Here is a 13935-nt window from a genome sequence, read left to right on the forward strand (position 1 = left end):
GCCAGAATTGGAGGGTTTGAACTCTAGGGAGAGGCTGAATAGACTGGGACTTTTTTCCCTGGAATGTAGGAGGCTGAGGGGTGACCTTACAGAGGGGCATGGATAGTGTGAATAGCCAAGGTGTTTTTCCCAGGGTAGGGATTACAAAATTATAGGACATAGGTTTAAGGTGAGAAGGGAAAGATTTAAAAGGGACATAAGGGGCAATGTTTCCATGCAGGGGGTGATGCATGTATGGAACAAGCTGCCAGAGGAGGTGGTGGAGGCGGGTACAATTACAATATTTAAAAGACATCTGGATGGATACATGAATAGGAAGAGTTTAGAAGAATATGAACTAAGTACTGGCAAATGGGACTAGATCAGTTTAGGATATCTGGTTGACATGTTCATTGCCTGTTGGACTGAACGGTCTGTTTCCGTTTTGTATAACTCTATGACTCTATAATTCCACATCATCCAGCTGTTTCTGCATTCAGAACATCTGAACCATGGGTCCTAACAGTGGCAGCCAGAGACTCACTCTTCAGCCAACATGTATTGTATGTGGTAGAGTTCCAATAATGGTCGTATTCCTGGATATAACTGCGATGGTATGATTGGGTTGAGGGTGTGTTGCAGTGGCCCACAAATGGAATTTGTTCCCATCTCCTATATCAACTGGTGAGAATGTCTGTGTCCACTGTTTAATACAGCAGAATGGATTATTTAAAGGACCCTTGTTATTCTGTGTTAACTTGTGATGTCTGTGCAGCCTTCATACTGGTTCGGGAAGCCAAGATCTGAATACATCAAAATAAACAAAGAAGATGAGGAAGCAGAGAAACCACTAAACACTGAATACATGGAAGATGACCCATTGGATATTGAAGCTGGCATCAAAATCAAAGACTTGACCAAGGTAGGGAATGGAATTTGATTGTTGCTCACAATGTTTTGGTTGTATTGAATTACTTCCCTCGAAAAGCTTTTAATGCTGGGAGGTCAATTGAAAATGTAAAAATGAAATTAAGATTTTTGTTGGGTGAGGGATATTCAGGGTCACAGAGCCAAGATGAATTGATACTATTAGGACACAGATCAATCATGAGCTAATTGGATGGTGAAACATACTTAAAGATCTTCTTCTTGCTCAAAATCTTGAGGTACACATTCGTAGCAACATAGGAAATAGAACTCTGTCAAACTTCTTCGCCATTCTGTATGACCATGGCTGATCTTCAGCTTTAACTGAACTTTCCTACCTATTTCTTATATCCCTTGCTTCCTGAAGAGACACTAAATCTGACTACCTTGCCTTAAGTATATTCAGTCATGGAGCATCTTTAACCATTATGTGTAATGAGATAACTTTCATCCTTTTAATCTTCAGACACTGTAAGCCAAGGTAATTCAGTCATTCAAAACTAGGGGAATGATCCACAACAGACATTCATACACCCCTATCCAAGAAAGTAAAAATGACAGGCGAGAAGAGAAGTTACAAATTACTTAATAATCAAAGATACTGACATTATTTGACATGAATTAATGAGTCCAGTAAGTCAATATCTCATTGAGTCCTTTCAGTTGGCTGTGCTCTTTTGCATGAGTTCAGACGCAGGTGATTTGCAGGTGAAGGTGTGGACGTTGTAAATTGAAGATTGGTTCATTTTGCAGGTAAAATACAGGAATTAGTTCCAGAATTAAGATTTGAATGAAATGGAGAACAGAGGCAGGCATTAGTTAAGTCTAAGACAAAAAACTGCAGATGCTGGATTCCAAGGTAGACAAGCAGAAGGCTGGAAGAACACAGCAAGCCAGGCAGCATCAGGAGGTGGAGAAGTCAATGTTTCAGGTGTAACCTTTCTCCAGATCCTGAAGAAGGGTTACATCCGAAACATTGACCTCCACCTCCTGATGCTGCCTGGCTTGCTGTGTTCTTCCAGCCTTCTGCTTGTCTACCTTAGTTAAGTCTGAAGCTGCTTTAACTACTTGTAACACAGAAGAGTGAATAAAGAAGTCAAAATCTGTATAATTAAAGATGATCCAAATAAACCAGGGAATATGAGTCATTTAAACATGCTTCTGGTCAAGCCACTGAACTACCAAGGTGGTTCGATGTCCTTCCATCAATTGTGTTTTGTAACAGATAACTGTGGAGTCATTAACACCAAAGTAAGCATTAATTGGTTTCAGTGGTTTCCTTTATTCCAAAATGGCAAGCAATTCCATCTGCAACTCCTTTGTGTTCGTTCAGCTGGAATAGCTGCACAACATGACATTCCTCGTGCAAAGATGCATTTACTTTTGTCTTGGTAATTGCTGGACATTTCTAAAAGCAGGAAACTTGTCCATTCTTGTTCAATAGCAGCTATTTTAAAATCCAGCTGGGCCCATTTTAAAACAGAAGAATTTAAACAGATCATATAGTTTTTAAAAAGGCACAGTTTAGGATCTCTTTCTTTCTTTCCTCTGAGCATTGCATTATCCTATTCCTGATGAAGGGCTTTTGCCCAAAACGTCAATTTTCCTGCTCCTCAGATGCTGCCTGAGCTGCTATGCTTGTCCAGCACCATTCTGATCTAAACACTTATACTACAAACCCCTTGCAATAAAGGCCAACATGCCATTCTTATTGCATATTACCTGCATGTTACCTATTTGTGTTCTCTTGATGTGTAAACTCAAAGTTTCTGTGGATATCAAAGTTTCTGTGGGAGTTTCATGACTTCGGTTTTTCTTTCTATTGTGACCAAAATGAATAACCCCTGACTTCCCCATGTTATAGTTCATCTGCCACTTTGTTGTCCATTCATTCAATCTATTCATGCCTCTTTTCAGCCTTTTCATGTCCACAATGTGCACCCCCACCTAGCTTTGTATTGTTAGCAAACTTAGATACTTTATCACTTAGCCTTTGTTATGAATATAGATTGTAAATAAGTGGGGCCCCAGTACTAGTCTTTATGGAACATTTCAAATTTGGCAGGTTGTCAGAGATAAATGCATTTTATACAATGTTTCCTGTTCATTAACTAATCTTGAACCTGTGCTAATATATCATCCATGACTCTATAATCCAAGTATATGATATCTACACATTCCCCTTTATTTACTCTATTAACTATGTTTTCAAAGCCTCTAAAAATGTCAAACACAATTTCCCTTTCATAAAATAATGTTAGCTTTCCTCTTGCTATGATTTTCAAGGTCAGTTGTTAAGTCAAATGATAGATGTCAGGCTAACTGGCCCCGTAGATTTCTGTTTCATCCCTTCCTGATTTCTTGAATAGCCATATCACCTTTGCTAACTTCCAATCAGAACACTGAGGGGATCTTACAAAATCTGTAAAATTCTAACAGGACTAGACAGGGCAAGTGGAGGAAGGATGTTCCTGATGACAGGGCAATTCAGAACCAGAGGTCAGAGTTTAAGGATACATTTAGGGCTGAGAGTCAGACAAATTTCTTCATCAAGATCCTGTGGAACTTTCTGCTACAGAAAGCACAGAAAGTAGTACCTTGGTAGTTCAGTGGCTAGACCAGAAGCACATTTAAATGACTGAAACTCCTGGTTTATTTGAGTCATTTTTAATTATACAGATTTTTACTTCTTTACTCACTCTTCTGAGTCACAAGTAGTTAAAGCAGCTTCAGATGTTTTCAAGAAGGTAAGAGAGAGTTCTTAGGGGTCAAGGGATCAAAGAGATAGCGTACTGACTTGGCTGATCAGCCACTTTCAGATTGAATGGTGGAGCTAGTTTGAAATTCCAAGTGGATTACTCCTGCTTGCATTTTCTAAGTCTATGTTTTTCAGTCTGTTGGGACCATTCTAGAGTCTTACAAATTGCAGGCTTTGAGATGAGCTATGATAAACCCTGACACTGTTTCTTGATGCCAGTTCACATTTTTGTTTTCTGTAGATATTCAAAGTTGGAAACGAGATGAAGGAAGTAGTTTCCCATCTAACCATCAACTTATACAAGGGACAAATCTCAGTATTGCTGGGGCACAATGGTGCTGGAAAGACTACTACTCTGGCCATGCTCACAGGTGTGTTCACGGACATTAGAGTGCACCCTTCTATTCTCGGAATATTCTCTCGGCTTAATTTTGTTCCATCTGACTTTTCTTTTTGGACAACACATTGCTACTGTTGTTTATTGAAGGCAACTTTAATGGTCAGACATAGATACTCAGTATGTTCCTTTGGCAAACCAGATTTATTTGACATGGTGTTTGTTGATGTGCAGGAGTATTCACAGAAGCAGCAAAGGTTTTGAATTAAATTGAAATTAAGAGTGTTAAGCCTAACAGACACCTAGAAATGTAAAATGAACTTAAAGAAAATGTAGATCTGTGAAGAGAAAAAAAAAACTGTCAAAGACTTTCTTTTAGTTTATAAAAAAGGCTGTATTTTGTGCATGTACAGTCTGAAAGAAAGTTACACAGACACAGTTGGAATTTGGCACTGTATTGTTGGTGTTAGCAGACATTTCGTTGACTGATATACAAGAGCCCAATTTAATCACAGAAGTGTCCAAAGTAGGCTATTGAATTATCTGCGCATGTGGTGCATCTTTCTGCCTGGCATGGAGTGCAACTAACAGAGAATTCTGGAGAAACTCAGCAGGTCTGTCACTGTAGCAGAGAAAGAAACAATGTTAATGTCTTGAGATCAGTCTGACTCTTCTTCAGAACTAAGCTTATACAAGGGGCAAATATCAGTATTGTTGGGGCTGGAAGACCTCTACTCTGGCCATGTTCACAGGTGTGAAAGTTACATTGGACTCAAAACATTAACTCTGTTTCTCTCTCCACAAATGCTGCCAGACCTGCTAAGTTTCTTCAGTATTCTCTGTTTGTTTCAGATTTCCAACAACCACAATATATTATCTTTAATGGTATGGAGTGCAGTCTTGTTAGGTATTCCTGTCTGAATATTTAAGCACATGTTGGAGAGAGTCAAGGTGTAAGGAACCACAGGAATTTGGCTGTGTTTCTGCCAATGCAACTACAGGGGATGCATGCACTGCACATGTAGTCACAAAGCCTTGTGACATCACTGAACATGTTTAAATATATAGTTTAAGTTCTGTTTTAGACCACAAAGAAAGAGTAGATTAACACAAAGAGTACCTCATTTAAACAGAAACATTTTTGTATACAAAATTCTTAACTGATTCAATTTAGTTAATACAATTTCGGGAGTTGTAAAGGGAATTTGAAACTGCTCTGGCCGCAGTTCTTTGTTTTTAAATTGCATTGCATTGCATCAAATTAGTTCTCTAATTCGGGCACACATTTTGCAAAAAGATTGTTTATCTCAAGCAAAATGTTTATTTGTAATCATTTTGTCTATTTCTGCCTGAAACACAACAACTGCTTTGATAGTCCAAGTTAATAAATATGTCAACAGAAAGCTCGTTGTTTGAAGCTGACTATAGCCACTAAATCAGTAAGGCTTTGTGTAAATGGTGGAGCTTTAAGGCCTTGAAAGCCACGAATATCCTTAGCATCGCACCTTTTTAAGCAAGTGTTAATTTCTGAGTTAATCCTGTTAAAACAGAAGTTATATCCTACAGCCTTAAAACACAACATATTATGAGCTAAAACTGGCAAAGTAGAATCAAGTAGTTTCTATATGGGTCTCCGATCCACAGCTTCTTGTTTTTCGCACGGAAGATGAATTTGAGGATGCTCAAAATCTTAGTGAATTCACAAAATCTCTCTCCCAGGCTTTTAGTGTCACGTATTTCATGTTGAATTCAACCTGAACCTAAAGAAATTCCACTTTTGCCTCAAGTTGGCTTATCACAGTTAGTGATGAGATAATTTAGAGTAAGAATTGGAGAGGTCCCAACATTGAGAATCCACGTTAGAAATTTGAAGAGCATAAGAAGGAATGGATAACTGAGTGGAGGATGAATGTGTGAATGGATGGCAAGCCGTATTTTTGGTCTGGTACTGACCTATTTAAGGAATGTATTTGAAGTGCATGTTAGTCCTATTTGTATTGCTCTGTCAAAACTGCTGCCGGAACAGATAACCTGTTCTCTTGTTTGTTAGGTCTGTTCCCTCCTACAAGTGGCACTGCCAACATTAATGGGTATGATATCTGCCAGGACATGCCACTGGTTCGCCAAAGTCTTGGACTCTGTCCACAGCACGATGTCCTATTTGATAACCTTACTGTAGAAGAGCATCTGTTATTTTTTAGTGGGGTAAGTTATATTGGAGGGGAAGAACACACAGTTAAAAGTTTAAAGGAAATAGTCTGTCTCCATGCTGCTGACTGCATAATATATTACTTATCAACTATTGTCCTTATAGATTGTTCCATCTGTTCATTGCAAAATGTCAGTTTGATTCAGTGGTAGTCACCTGTTGCTCAGATTCAGGAGGTCATAGATTCTAATCCTTATTTGGGATTTAGCATATGTTCAGGCAATGCTGACAGCCTGAGATGATGACGTGGATTTTTGTCATCAGGATGATTAAGAAATCTTTCCAAAGGAAATGTAGCGTAGTAAACTTGGCACTGAACTAGTAATTCAGCGTCTCAGACTAATGTCCTGGGAACATAGTTGAAATCCCTTCATGGCAGGTGGTGAAATTGGAGTTCAATAAAAAAATACCTGGAATTAAAGGCTAGTCTAATGATCGCCATGTAACCATTAATTGTTGTAGAAACCCTTCTAGTTCATTAACGTTCTTTCGTTCTTTAGAGAAAGTATTCTGCTGTCTTTACCCAATCTAGTTTACATGGGATTCCAGACCCACAATAATGTGGTTGACTTATAATTGCCATCTGAAATGGCTTAGAACACAACTTATTTCAAGAAACAATTAGGGATGGGCAATAAATGCTGGACTAGCCATCTATGTCCCCTATGAATATGATAAGAAAAAGATAATGTGCTAATCCTAACCTTGAGGTTCCAAATCCCACTTGCAAGTTCAATTTCTGATTATCAAAAGTAACTTTTAAGGGGAAGCTGGTTTAACATGGCTGGCTCCATTATAAAGATAGGCAAATTCCAGTCCTCCTTGACCTCATGGAGCTGTGATTCATGACACCTTGATGGTGTTGTGTACCATAGTATATATGAGGGAACACCATGAAAGCTAAATAAATAAAATCCTTCTTGTGTCCTCTCCCCTTGCAACTTTATCCAGCCTCCCCAGTGCCTCTCATTAACACCAGGCCTATGCTGCCCACCCACCCCCAATGACAGGCATTTGATACATGTTGTGCCCATTCACTCACCGTGCACTATATAGAAGGAATAAATGCTTCAGCAATAATAGGATACACAGATATCTTTTAAATTGTCATTCATTAATTACTTTGTACTTTCTTAACAAAAACTATTTTTTTGCGACAAGTCAGTAAATGTGTTAATTGTCCAATCTGTTTAAAGTATCAATAGAAGGAAGTCTTGAAAGCTCATAATTGTGTATAAATTATCTTGGTGAAAAACTATGCAGTACTGGCTGAAAGCCCAGACATCCATAATTCTGTGGAAACATCTGAGCTCCAGCTGCATTGACTTCATTGGCTTTTTGATTTTTGCTGATGAGGAATACCTTGCAAAAACCTGAACATCTCACCTGGCTGTTCAGCAAACACCACTTATCCGATCCGGAGTGAAATTTGTGGATCCAGTACTGGACTACTTTGTCACTTCAGGACCTACAATCCCAGAGTAAAGAGCTGCCTAATAAGGGGCAGCAGAAGAGACTGTGGGGTGATAGATTGTTCAATTTGGAGAGAGAGAGAGAGTGTATGTGTGTGTGTGTATGTGTGTGTGTGTGTGAGAGAGAGAGAGAGCGCACATGTATCCCCATTTTGCTCCCGTATGGCAGAGGGGGAGAGACAGAAAGTGTGGTGAAGACAGAGTGAGACCGAGTGTGGGAAAGAAAGAAACGGAGAGAAAGTATGCTTGAGGGAGAGAAAATGGAAAGCAAGTGTGAGGAGGAAGGAGAGAAAGAGGGGGAGAGATTGAAAGGGAAGAGTGTAAGAGAGTGTGACTATGGGGGAGGGAGAAAAAGAGGGAGAGAGTGTGAGGAAGGAAGGGAAAGGTAGGGGAGGGAGAGTCATACAGTTGTACAGCATGGAAGCACACCCTTTGGTCCAACTCGATGCCAACCAGACATTTGGCCCATGTCTCTCTAACCGCCTCCTATTCATATATCCATCCAGATGCCTTTTAAGTGTTGTAATTGTACCAGTCTCCACTATTTCCTCTGGCAGCTTATTCCACACTAGCATCACCCTCTGCATGGAAAATGTTGTCCCTTAGGTCCCTTTTAAATGTTTCTCCTCTCATCTTAGACCTATGCCCTCTAGTTCTGGACTCCCCTACCCTGGGGAAAAGACCTTGGCTATTCACCCTATCCATGCTCCTCATGATTTTAAAAAACTTCGATAAGGTCACCCTTCAGCCTCCGACGCTCCAGGAAAAATGTTCCAGCCTATTTAGCCTATCTCTATAGTTCAAACCCTCCAACCCTGGCAATGTCCTTGTAAATCTCTTCTGCATCCTTTCAAGTTTAACAACATCTTGCTAATAGCAGAGAAAGAGAGGGGGAGAGATGGTAGGGGAGTGAGGAAAGGAGAGGGAGAAAGAGTCTGGGAAGAAGATGAAAGAGGTAGCGAGCGTGTGGCAGAGGGAGAGAAAGATAGGGAGAAGAGGGAGTGTGGTAGGAAGGGGATGAGAGAGAGAGTATGGGGTAGGAGGGGAGAGCAAAAAAGACTGGTTGAAACAGGGAGACAGAAATTGTGTCAGGAAGGGAAACGGAGAAAATGAGAGTGTGTGGGGTCGGAAGGGAAACGGAGTATGGGAGAGGGGAGAGAGTGAGCGTGGGGGAAACAGAGATGGAATGAGTTTGGTTGGAGAGAGGAATAGTGTGGAGGAGGGAGAGAAAGAAAAGAAGAGAGATGGTGTGCGGGAGGGAGAGAGAATGTAGAGCAGAGGAAATCACCTTCATTGCTCAGACCGTTGAGTATAGGAGTTGGGACATCATGTTGAGGTTGGTGAGGACACTTCTGAAGTGCTGTGTACAGTTCTGGTCCTCTTGCTCTAGGTTGGATATTATTAAATTGGACTGGGTTCAGAAGAGATTTAGATTACAGAGTGGAAACAGGCCCTTCGGCCCAAAAAGTCCACACTGACCCGCCGAAGCATAACCCACCCATACCCCTACATTTACCCCTTACCTAACACTACGGGCAATTTAGCATGGCCAATTCACCTGACCTGCACATCTTTCGACTGTGGGAGGAAACCGGAGGAAACCCACGCAGACACGGGGAGAACATGCAAACTCCACACAGTCAGTCGCCTGAGGCGGGAATTGAACCCGGGTCTCTGGCGCTGTGAGGCAGCAGTGCTAACCACTGTGCCACCGTGCCACCCAAAAACCAGAATTTACCAGAATGTTGCCAGGACTGGAGGGTTTGAGTCATAAGGAGAGCCTGGGACATTTTTCCACTGCAGCACAGGAGCTGACGGATGACCTCACAGAGCTTTATAACATCACAAGGGGCATAGATGAAGTCAGTAGTAAAGGTCTCTTTCCTAAAGTAGATGAGTTCAAAACTAGGGGACATATTTTTAAGATGAGAGGAGAAAGATTTAAGAGAGACCCAAGGGTCTAGGGTCTGATTCCATGCTGTATGACTCGACAAGAGAGTGTGGGGTAGGAGGACAGAGAGAATGACAGGGAGAATGTGGGAGAGAGAGAGAGATTGTGGATGAGGGTGGAGAGAATGAGAGTGTAGGTTGGGGGAACACAGAGAGTGCGTGTGGGTAAAGGAGGGAGAGAGAATGAGTGTGTGGGGGGGTGTAGTGGGAGACAGAATGGGGAGGGAGAGAGAGAATGTGAGGGAAGGAAAAAGAAAGGGGGAATGTGGGAGAAGGAGAGAGGGAGAGATTGCGGACAAGAATGGAGAGAGTAAATGAGTGTGGGAGAGTGAACAGAGAGTGAGTATGGGTGAAGGAGCGAGAGAGAATGAGTGAATGGGAAGGGAGACAAAGTGTGAAGGTGGAGTGGGCAGAGAGAAAGAGTGTGTGTGTGTGTGGACAAGGAAAAGAAAGTGTGGGGGACAAGAAGGGACACAATGTGTGAGGCTGAGAGTACTAGTGGGAGGAGGGAGAAAGTGAGTGTGGGTTAGAGACAGGGAGGTATTAAGAGTGTGGGAATGGGACAGGGACAAAGTACAAGAGGGAGAGATGGAGAAGGAGTGTAGGGGAGAGTCAGACAGAGAGAGTGTGAGGGAAGGAGAGGAAGACTGCGAGAGATTGTATGAGGGAGAGAGAGAGTGTGTAAGAGTGGGGCAGAGAAAGATTTATTGTGTTGGTGAAGAAAGGAGAGAGAGAAAACCAGAGACTGTGGGAGGGAGAGGCAGAAAAGGGATGTGGGGAGGGAAGGACAGGGAAAGAACGTAAGGGAAGGAGAAAAAGAGTGTGTGTGTGTGTGTGTGTGTGAGAGAAAGACAGTAAGAGCTCATGTGGGGGAGGGATGAGAGTGAGGGGAGAGAGTGTGTTGGTGAAGAAGGGACAGAGCAAGCAAGTTGAGGAGGGGAGGCAGTGTAAGCATAAATAGGGAGGGAGGCAGAGCATATGACAAGTGCATGAAGCAGAGAGAGCACCATTGATGAGGGAAATACAGAAGAGTCACAGTTGGCTCTCATCCTCCAACTGACAATTAGAATTGGATCGCATTGTCTTAGCTTGTTGACCCAACCATTTCCATCTCACAGCTCAAAGGCTGCCGCTCTGGTCAAATCCGTGAAGAGGTAAACCGGATGTTAAGCTTGTTGAAATTTAAGGATAAAAGAAAAGCAAAGATCAAGACTTTGTCTGGTGGAATGAAACGGAAGCTCTCCATTGGAATTGCCCTCATCGGCAACTCTAAGGTAATAACATCTTTAAGACCTCAGGGCAACAGAAGGTGTTTTATGCCTGAAAATAAAATCATTTTGCCAGAAACATTCAACAGATCAGGTTGCAGTGATTAGAGAAGCAAAGTTAATGGTCCAATGACATTTGCTGTAGCAGTATGTTTTTATTAATGCAGGGGAAGTGGGCTGCATTGGCTAGGCCTTAATTTATGCCCATCCATAAGTGCCCTTAAGGTGATGTTGAACTGCTACAGTCAATTCGGGGCAGATAGATCCACAGTGCTATTCGGGAGCAAGTTCCAGAATTTTCACCCAGTGACATTGAAAGAGCGTGGTACAGTTAAAAGTCAGGAGGTTGACTGACTTGGAGGAGAACTTGCAGGTCATGCTATTCTCATGTTTCGACTACCTTTGTCCTTCTAAGCAATAATGGTCATGGGTGCTACCTAAAGAGGTGAATTTCTGTAGTGCATTCTGTCGAGATGCTCCTGTGCATCAGTCATTGAGTAAGTGAATGTTTGTAGATATGCTGCTGACAACAGGCTGCTTTGTCTAGGATGGTATCAACTTCAAGTGTTGTTGGAGCTGCATTTACCGAGGCAAGTGGAGAATATTTCATCACACTCCAGACTTTTGCCTTGTAGAAAGTGGGCAGACTTTGGGGTATCAGAAGTGAGTTAACCACCACACTGTTCCTAGCTTCTGACCCACTCTTGTAGTCACCATATTTACATGGTTGGTCCAGTTCAATTTCTGGTCAATGGTAAACCCCTGGATGTTGATATTAAGAGATTCTGCGATGGTAATGCCATTGAATATCAAGAGGCAATGGTTAGATTCTCTCTGGTGAGAGATGGTTGTTGCCTGGCTCTTGTGTGGCATGAATGTTAATTGTCACTTGTTAGCCCAAACTTGGATGTTGTGCAGATTGTTATACATCTGGGTGTGGACTGCTTCAATATCTTTAGAACATTGTGTAATCACCAGCAAACTTTCCAATTCTGACTTTAAGATGGAAGAAAGGTGGCTAATGAAACAAATCAAGATGATTGGGCATTGGATATGAGCCTGAGAAGCCCCTGCAAAGATGCTCTAATGCTGAGGTGGCTGATCTCTAAAAACTGAAAACCTCTTCCTTGAGTTAGGTATGACTCCAACTGCTGGGGTTGCCACTCCTTTAGAACAGAAGTAACATGCACATCAAACATGTCTTCAGCTCGCAGTCCATCTTTTCTCAATCTGACAGTGAACAGTGGCACATGAAAAAGAAATGGTGTAATTCCAAGGGTGTGGGAAACCAAGACCTAAGTCAAAAGTTCAAGAAAATGGGGTACAACCTTTTCATTGTTTCAATCACCCAGAAACGGTGCCCTTTAGAGATTGGTCAAATTGCCACAGAGGATCTTATTATTGATTATTTGTTTTCTGTCCTTCAGGTTGTCATGTTGGATGAACCAACATCTGGTATGGATCCACTATCCCGCAGATCTGCTTGGGATCTTCTACAGAACCAGAAGTATGGCCGCACTATCCTGCTAACCACTCATTTTATGGATGAAGCTGATCTCCTTGGAGATCGTATTCTGATCATGGCCAATGGGCAGCTTCAGTGCTGTGGAACATCACTCTTCCTGAAGAACAAGTATGGTGAGTAAGAGGAACAGTACAAATTACAACACTATAATCCTCCAAGGTCCCTGATGCCTTCAAATTGACCACTATTACATTCCCATTCTTTGGGCGGCACGGTGGCACAGTGGTTAGCACTGCTGCCTCACAGCGCCTGAGACCCGGGTTCAATTCCCGACTCAGGCGACTGACTGTGTGGAGTTTGCACGTTCTCCCCGTGTCTGCGTGGGTTTCCTCCGGGTGCTCCGGTTTCCTCCCACAGTCCAAAGATGTGCAGGTCAGGTGAATTGGCCATGCTAAATTGCCCGTAGTGTTAGGTAAGGGGTAAATGTAGGGGCATGGGTGGGTTGCGCTTCGGCGGGTCAGTGTGGACTTGTTGGGCCGAAGGGCCTGTTTCCACGCTGTAATGTAATCTAATCTAATTTGCCCCAACTATTAGTAGTTGTGCTTTCAATCTCCTGGACTTTAAGTTCTGGAATTCCCTCCCTAAACCTCTCTACTTCCATATCCTTTAAGAAGTTCCTTAAAACCTCTATTTTCAATAAGAGTTTTAATAACCTGTCCCAAAGACCTCTCCTTGAGATGTTTCACCATATTATAAGCACTAGTAATCTCAGTAGTCATTGAATTATGTTTATCAGGCACTAGCTGCACAATGACGTTTCTGCAAACAATCAGCAAATTTTAGATTACAAACAGTATGGAAACAGGCCCTTCGGCCCAGCAAGTCCACACCGACCCTCCAAAGAGTAACCCACCCAGATCTTAGATTTCCCCCTGACTAATGCACATAGCACTATGCAATTTAACATGGCCAATTCAACTGACTTGCATATCTTTGTATTGTGGGAAGAAACCAGAGCTCCACGCTGACAATCACCCGAGGCAGGAATCAAACCCAAGTCCCTGGTGCTGTGAGACAGCAGTGCTAACCACCAAGCCACCATGCCGACCCAACAGCAGATCATTGAATAGGATAACATTTAGAAAAATAGCAAAAGATGAGAAAGATCATTCTGGCTTTAACCCTCAGGGACTCCCTCACTGTCCTATTGAAGCTTCTGGCCACTAGGCTTTTCTGTGCCACACAAACCTCCAGCTTTTCATTTTCTCCCCTGGCCCTGCCCAATAACTCTCAAATATTTGGACTTTTTCCAATCTGCATGCTCTAGATTCCAGTCCTGTTGACTTTTTTAGTGTCTTCTTTGAGTTATTGCAGATAGGTGACCCAGAGTAAGGGAGGAGCACTAGGTGGGGAGTGTGAGGATACTGTTACAGAACCCAGAAATGAATTGCAAAGATCAGACCCATTCAGTTAGGGACTTGCAATCCATCCACAGACACTCCAGTGAGATGAGACTCCACCAAAGACGATAAAGACAAGCTCCCATGTCTCTGACCTGGGTGTTGCGAAC

General features: G+C 42.3%; 1 protein-coding gene across 2 annotated transcripts in view; it reads left to right on the forward strand.

Moving 5' to 3' along the window:
• abca3b (ATP binding cassette subfamily A member 3b) overlaps positions 1 to 13935 on the forward strand; it is a 137638-nt gene that overhangs the window by 29758 nt on the left and 93945 nt on the right. For both annotated transcript variants that reach the window (XM_087997845.1, XM_043711549.2), the window contains exons 11-15: positions 755 to 901; positions 3906 to 4035; positions 6052 to 6206; positions 10751 to 10906; positions 12328 to 12538. In XM_087997845.1, coding sequence (XP_087853971.1) covers positions 755 to 901; positions 3906 to 4035; positions 6052 to 6206; positions 10751 to 10906; positions 12328 to 12538 — 799 coding nt within the window. The remainder of the gene's footprint in view (positions 1 to 754; positions 902 to 3905; positions 4036 to 6051; positions 6207 to 10750; positions 10907 to 12327; positions 12539 to 13935) is intronic.

This window comes from Chiloscyllium plagiosum, unplaced genomic scaffold, assembly GCF_037043375.1.
Source record: "Chiloscyllium plagiosum isolate Xiang-an unplaced genomic scaffold, Cpla_swu_hap1 HiC_scaffold_20, whole genome shotgun sequence".
NCBI lineage: Eukaryota > Metazoa > Chordata > Chondrichthyes > Orectolobiformes > Hemiscylliidae > Chiloscyllium > Chiloscyllium plagiosum.